The 6554-nt window shown below is 33.2% G+C and overlaps 1 protein-coding gene across 1 annotated transcript; it reads right to left on the reverse strand.

Moving 5' to 3' along the window:
• Positions 1 to 276: 276 nt before the first annotated feature.
• On the reverse strand, positions 277 to 6163 carry LOC150105100 (juvenile hormone acid O-methyltransferase-like). The gene is made up of 4 exons (XM_090395116.1): positions 5883 to 6163; positions 3823 to 4036; positions 1653 to 1806; positions 277 to 446 (listed from the first exon to the last, which is right to left on the reverse strand). The coding sequence occupies exons 1-4, from the start codon at positions 6161 to 6163 to the stop codon at positions 277 to 279; spliced, it is 819 nt and encodes a 272-aa protein (XP_090251242.1).
• Positions 6164 to 6554: the final 391 nt, after the last annotated feature.

Below are 6554 nucleotides of genomic sequence, written 5' to 3' on the forward strand. Positions count from 1 at the left end.
GTTGTATAAAGCTAAAACGTCCTCAATTATTCCCTTTTGAGAATAAAAAGCGTTATCAGATTTATGGTAACATAATAATTTACATTAAATTAATATAATAATTTATATTAAAACGTATTAGATTACCAAACGAAACTTTGTTTCTCATCGAAAAGAAGAATATTTTATTAACAGGAGAGAAACATTTCATTGAGCAACGTAACTTAAAGATGAATGTTCCTACAATCATACTAAATTACTGTTTTATTAATTTTCAAATTACAGATTATCTCATTTTCAAATCAGTTTCTTTGCGTGAATGATCATGCCGTTGTAGTCTAATATCGGGTTCCCATCTTTTGAATAGCTGCAGATTTTCTTGGTAACATCTGATACGTCCGCCATGAAATTATCGATTTCTTCAGAAGGGATTCGGGATACCCAATCCTGGTAATATCGTATAGTTCCTAAAAGAAGCTTTTTTATTAATAGAAATAAAGGAAAAACACAAAATATTACCGAACTAAGAAATATTTTTTTTTTCATTTGATATTTCACTTTTGCTAAAATGAAATATTTAAAAAAGTTTTCATTATCAGTGAGTATGAGATGGTTTTCAAATCTAGTCGATTTATACAACATTTATAGTTTGGTACGTTTTTTTTTATGTATTTCTACAGTGGCAATATAAAATTCTAAAAAAAACAGTTCCACGAAGGAATATTCTTTGTTACGCCAACAATAACGATTTTTGGTTTGTTTCATTTTGTTTACACACGGAAAGTAAAAATCATTTCAGTTTGGATAGAAAACTTAATGAATTTTGAAAGAACTGATTCTACAGATTCTTAGAAGAAAGAGCTTATATGACATCAAAGAATTGAAATCAGGTTTTCATTATCAATACTAGAAACTTATTATAAATCGCTTTTCGATGAGTTAATTTAGATATAGTTTAATGACATAATAATGTATGAATGCGAAGTCTCAGTAAAATTTAGTTACGAAAATATAAAATGAATTTTATGGTTTAAAAATTATATGGACATCTTAGTGTTTCAAAAAAAAAAACAAAAAAAAACTCAGTGAGTCAATTTGGGGTAGTGATATATATTTTGCTCTCCAGCGTAGAATTTCCACTTTATGTTGATGAATAAATACAGATATTTTAGGTCATGTCATCAACGAAATGATTATACACGAGTCTTGAAGACGAACGTAAATCTTTCCCTCATTGTGAATGAATATGTCTGTAGTATAATGGCTATGATAGGATTATTGGGTTATTAGGAGTTATGGCTGAATAAACGGCTATTAAATCAGTTCATTGAATCTGTTCATTGCCTATGATATCGTCAACAACAGCTCATTTTTGGATATCACAATTACACCATGTTTACTGATATAATGACTGATGCAGTTGTCCATGAAAACATTTCAATGGAAATGTGGGTTATCTGTAAACCACATTTGGTTTTCTATTACACATATGCTATTCGGCTTATCATTGATAAAAGGAATTCAAGAAAACATTGGTATCTGCGTTATAATGTAGTTTCCGACGATTGTGCCAAACTTATTTTTATACGTTGTACTTCACTTATACAATTTGCAATATAAGTGAAATCGTATAAAAGTAAATGCAGTGATTTAGCAATAATGAGGTTACTTACCTAGATATTCGTCTTGGTCCTTAAATGTGTACGACTTTTCCACCTCCTCACATCTAATCAACGAAAATCCAGCGTCATCCAGCATTTTCTTGTACATTGCAATTCTCTGCTGCTTGTTCATATAATGGGTTTTTGGAAAGAGTCTGTCAAAATCCTGAAAATAACAGAATATCCAATCCCTTTAAATCATAAGGTTAAACTAGATTAAATGAAACTTTTTTTTCCACGATATATTTTTTTTTCCTCGAACTTTTTTTTCGAGCGATATATATATATATATATATATATATATATATAATGCGTCTGAAAAGTTCGGTGAATGGTCCGATATCTCAACGGCAACATGGACCAGGTGCTCATGACTATCGAGAGACACGTCCAGAAGTGCCACCTATCGTAGTACACGTGATCGTCGGGGTAAACCCGCTGTGGGCAGTCGAACGTAGTCAGTGGGAGAGGTAGGGTAACAGTGGAATGGAGCAACCAGCGAACATCGAGTTCTGCTAAAAATTGGTAAAAACGGCGACGGAGACGCATGAAATGTTGGTGCAAGTGTACAGGACGGAAGCCGTTAGCTGAAAATGTGTTCACGACTGGTTCAAACGCTTTCGCGATGGGAAGGAAATGACTGAGGATGAGCCACATTCTGTTCGGCTGTCAACAAGCAGAACCCCAGACATGATCGAGCGAGTGCGATAAATTCTGTTCCGTTCATCTCTCTCTCTCTCTCTCTCGTCCTCGATATATCCACGCACTCTTTATGGGATATCGTATCCCTATATTGCATTAATGATAGATTATGCCAATGTAAATCTTATAATTGAAATTGGGGAAGGAGAAGGATCTTTAACTATGAATTTGAGCAAGGTTCATGAAAACTGCTTGGCTACCTACGATTTTTTCTGACATGTGGTAAAAAAGAGGTTGAAGACTGTTATTAGGAAAGAAACAGTTTCAGATTACAATTTCAGACCTTCCAGTAGGAATATATCGCTATCACGACTAACATTTATTTTGGTTTGTCGTGAACCACTTACTGTATTGAAAAAATCTCAAAGGTACCTCTTTGAATCATAATTTCTTCTATCGCGGGTATGCGTTTCTGATCTAATGCTAGTATTCAGACTTCTGTGACCGTTTGAATGTTGTGTAACATTTAGAGGATGAGAACCCTTATTCTAACTTCTTATTGTTTTCTATTGATCCAATAAGATCTGATAATTTGGAGCTTTTATCTTTCGAACTGCTTCTTGTGTCCACAAGAAGCAGTTCGAAATATCACACTTAACTACACTTAAGTACGAAACTACATTTAACTGAATGTTATAGCGTAACACAGCTCTTGTGTTACTGAAATTTGGAATGCTCGAATATTTTAAGCCGTGAAGTGCAAAAGCTTGTTTGGTCCTTTGGCAGCATTTCCTGCACAATAATGATAGGCCTCTGGGAAAAGACCGCTACAAATTCAGTACTATTTTAACCGACGAATCTTCTTCTAGACTTGTTTTCAGTCATTTTCTGAGCTAATCTACTTTGGACATAAAAACATAGGGTTTTGCCAAAAATTCTAGTGATGAACCGTACTTTTCGTTTCTGCGAAAAACCTAACCAAACATTCAGAAAAACCAACCAACTCACTATTAAGACAACAATGGGGGAGTTACAGTTTAGGATCATGAGGCTGTTGCCGCTTTCTACTGCAGACTCTCTTTCTTTTTCTTAAACCTCCAAATATATCTCTGAACATCTATAGGCCATGAGCAGAGTTTTTGTCAAGGCTAAAAATGAAGATGACATCCTCCAGTTTCGAAAGAATAAGTCTAAAAGAACGATGCCTTCCTGTTTGAGAATGCAAAGTGTTAGAAGATTTCTTCCTTTATTTTTTTTTAAAACTTAATTACATCTTTAAATTCAAAGATTTAACTAGTCGCATCACATGAGCAGAGGCTGCATATGTTGCCCTTTGTAAGGCTGGATGTACGAGTCGTTTTTTCCCCATAGTGACAGTAACTGACAAGTTACTGTCACTTTGGACAATAGTGACAGTAAGCAAAACTAATCTTTGTATTGGCTTGTGTTTCAAATACAGAACATTTAGTGGTACTTTTAAAAAACGTTATTATTTATAAAATAATATTTGCATTTCTAGTCTTTTACAGATGACATTTACCTTCAGATACTTATTCCATTGGTTACTGTTTCTCAGGATGTGCATTAATTCATATAAAGATGAGTGAGTGCAGAATAATATTAATATTTCTCCACCAAGTGCTAACAATGAGGAAATATTGGCAAATGCTTCGGGAGAGTTCTTTAACCACTGGAAGCAATAAACAGAGAATATTTTTGTAAACTGGCCTTCCCATTCTGGAAGAAAAGAGTTCCTGAAGGGAAAAAAGTAATAATAATATTGAACAGAGTAACACAGATCAAACAATTTTCAGTAAAATAAAATATTTCTATGTCAACAATTAACCCAAATAATTTTAATAAATAAAGTGATTAGTGTTATAAAAAGCCTGTGTAGTTCAGTGGATGTGGCGCTAGCATCCTCTATGCTAGGCTGCCCGAAGATAGACTGATTCCGATGTTAAAATAATATTAAATGTTGAATATTATATTAAATATTAAACATAATAGTATTAAATATTAAATATAATATTATTAAATATTAAATATGATTAACTTATTAAATATCTGTAAAGCAAGTGAATAATTAACCTTCTTGGTGGTTGGCTGAGTGGTTTGCTTATCCGCTCTGTAACAAACAGGCTGTGAGTACGATCCCTCTCCCCCCCCCCTTTCTCCACGACCATGGACGTTTATGATTCTCTTTAGTTAGTAGAAGAATTTCGATGTCCAGTGTGACAACACTCCTCTTCTTGAAGGTCTGGAGTAACTTGAAATATTTCCATGAGGGGCCCCTCTAGAGACACATTGGTGGGGGATTTAGGCTGCAATATTGGTATATCACTGAGTAAAGGTGGAGACTATCTATTGTAATCATGCGTACGGAACTAATATTAGAAGTTTTTCTGGTGGTGAATACTGGTACCTGGAGTATTGTGGTTTGATGCCTTTGCGGATTTAGACTGCAAGATGACAAGAACACTGATATTCGAGAAACGTTGTGAAAACTCTGAAAAAAGTGTTATATAAGAATAATGTCATTAATGTATAAAATCCGAAAGTATCTGAAAAGAAATTAAAGATCAAACCACCATTACAAATAGCATACGTATAGAAGGAAATGACTAATGTGGTTAGCGCACAGTTAGATATCGGCTATCCGATCTGTTGAAGTTTTAACGAAACATCTCATGTTTGTTAATAGCTTACCATTTTTATCCCGTGTCTTTATTCTGAGGTTCTTTCAAATCCAAAATTTGAGTAATTCATCTTTTCGGTGCTTACACTTTTTTCATCATTGATTTTACGTGTTTTGTTTATCTGAATGTATTATTATTATTATTATTATTATTATTATTATTATTACTTTTATTACGTGACACCTCCAAGGAGTCCAAAGACTCATCGAGTGAAGGCACCTACTTTAAAACTCTCTATCTCCACCAACTAGAACGAACCGTAACTACCATCATCCACACCAACGCCATCTACTGCACACCACCACAAATAGTATTTTCACAAACAATCACAAGCATCTATGCTCATGGCAGGATCGCAGCCTTGAGCCTGGAGAGCTCATATGCTAGCCACTCGGCCAACGAGACCGGCTACATATTTCTGCACCTAGTAGAAAGTATTTAGTGCTCATTACTTTTAATTGTATCACCAATTAAAAAATTAAACTTATTTCACTTACTGCTTCTTGTTCGGAATTTATTTTAAAATTCTTATTAATTGTAAATTGTATGTATTATTTTTTTCCTTTTTAAACAAACTGTAGTACTAATTCAAATTATTCTTTGGAGAAACGTGGAAATACGTTTTCTAGGATTATTATTATTTTATATCTTTTTTTCCGTTTATCAGTGTCTTTCAGCGAAAGAATAAAAGAGAAAAATTTATATATAAACCAACAGTACAAACATTACATAGAATAAAAATAAATATATGACCTAAAAATATGGATGAAAAAATATAACACTTCAATAATATTTAATGGTGTTAATAAATGCAGGAACGTTTTCAAATTTCTCTTAAAATTGACAAAGATACTCTTTTCATTCTTTCGATGATCTTCTTACATGTCTATGACAAACTTACCTGTTTTCTATATCTGCTTCATGGTAATCAATGTCACTTGAAAAATTTTCTTCTTTTGCAAATTCGATCATGCTCTTTAGAATATCAATGGCTACTATTTTCTTTAATTTTTTACAACCTGGCAATAACAGATGTTTGGTAACATTCCCAGTTCCACAGCCAACATCCATCACCATTTCATTTTCAGTCCATTCCAACTTCGAAAGATCTTGGTAAAAATTCTTTGCATCTGTGACCTGAACTGTCTGATACCTTTTGTACAATTCTGCATCTGGATTCATTTTGAAACTATGCTATAAAGAAAAGATAGTTAAATAAGTCCCTCATTGAAATTTGAAGCCTAATATTCGTAAAGAAAAACAAACAAACAAAAGTATGGGAGTGAAGTATGCTTTAAAATAAAAAAATATATATATTCTCATTATTTCTGTGTTGTCATATACATAGAGAGAAACCTAAAACAGAGACCTCTGAATGTGATTGTAACGCACTTGCTATTAAAAAAAAAGGCCACCCAAACGACATTATCTTTGAAAATATTCTTCAATGAAAATATTAGACGTGAATATTCGAAGAAAATCTTAAATTAATTCCTATGGATGGATCAATGAGACAGCTGTAGAATGAACGAAGGAGGAAGAATAAATTGTGTGAAAGAAGTTAATTGGTGAG

This window comes from Typopeltis vanoorti, chromosome 7 (assembly GCF_054136105.1).
Source record: "Typopeltis vanoorti isolate ZY-2024b chromosome 7, IOZ_Tvanoo_1.0, whole genome shotgun sequence".
NCBI lineage: Eukaryota > Metazoa > Arthropoda > Arachnida > Uropygi > Thelyphonidae > Typopeltis > Typopeltis vanoorti.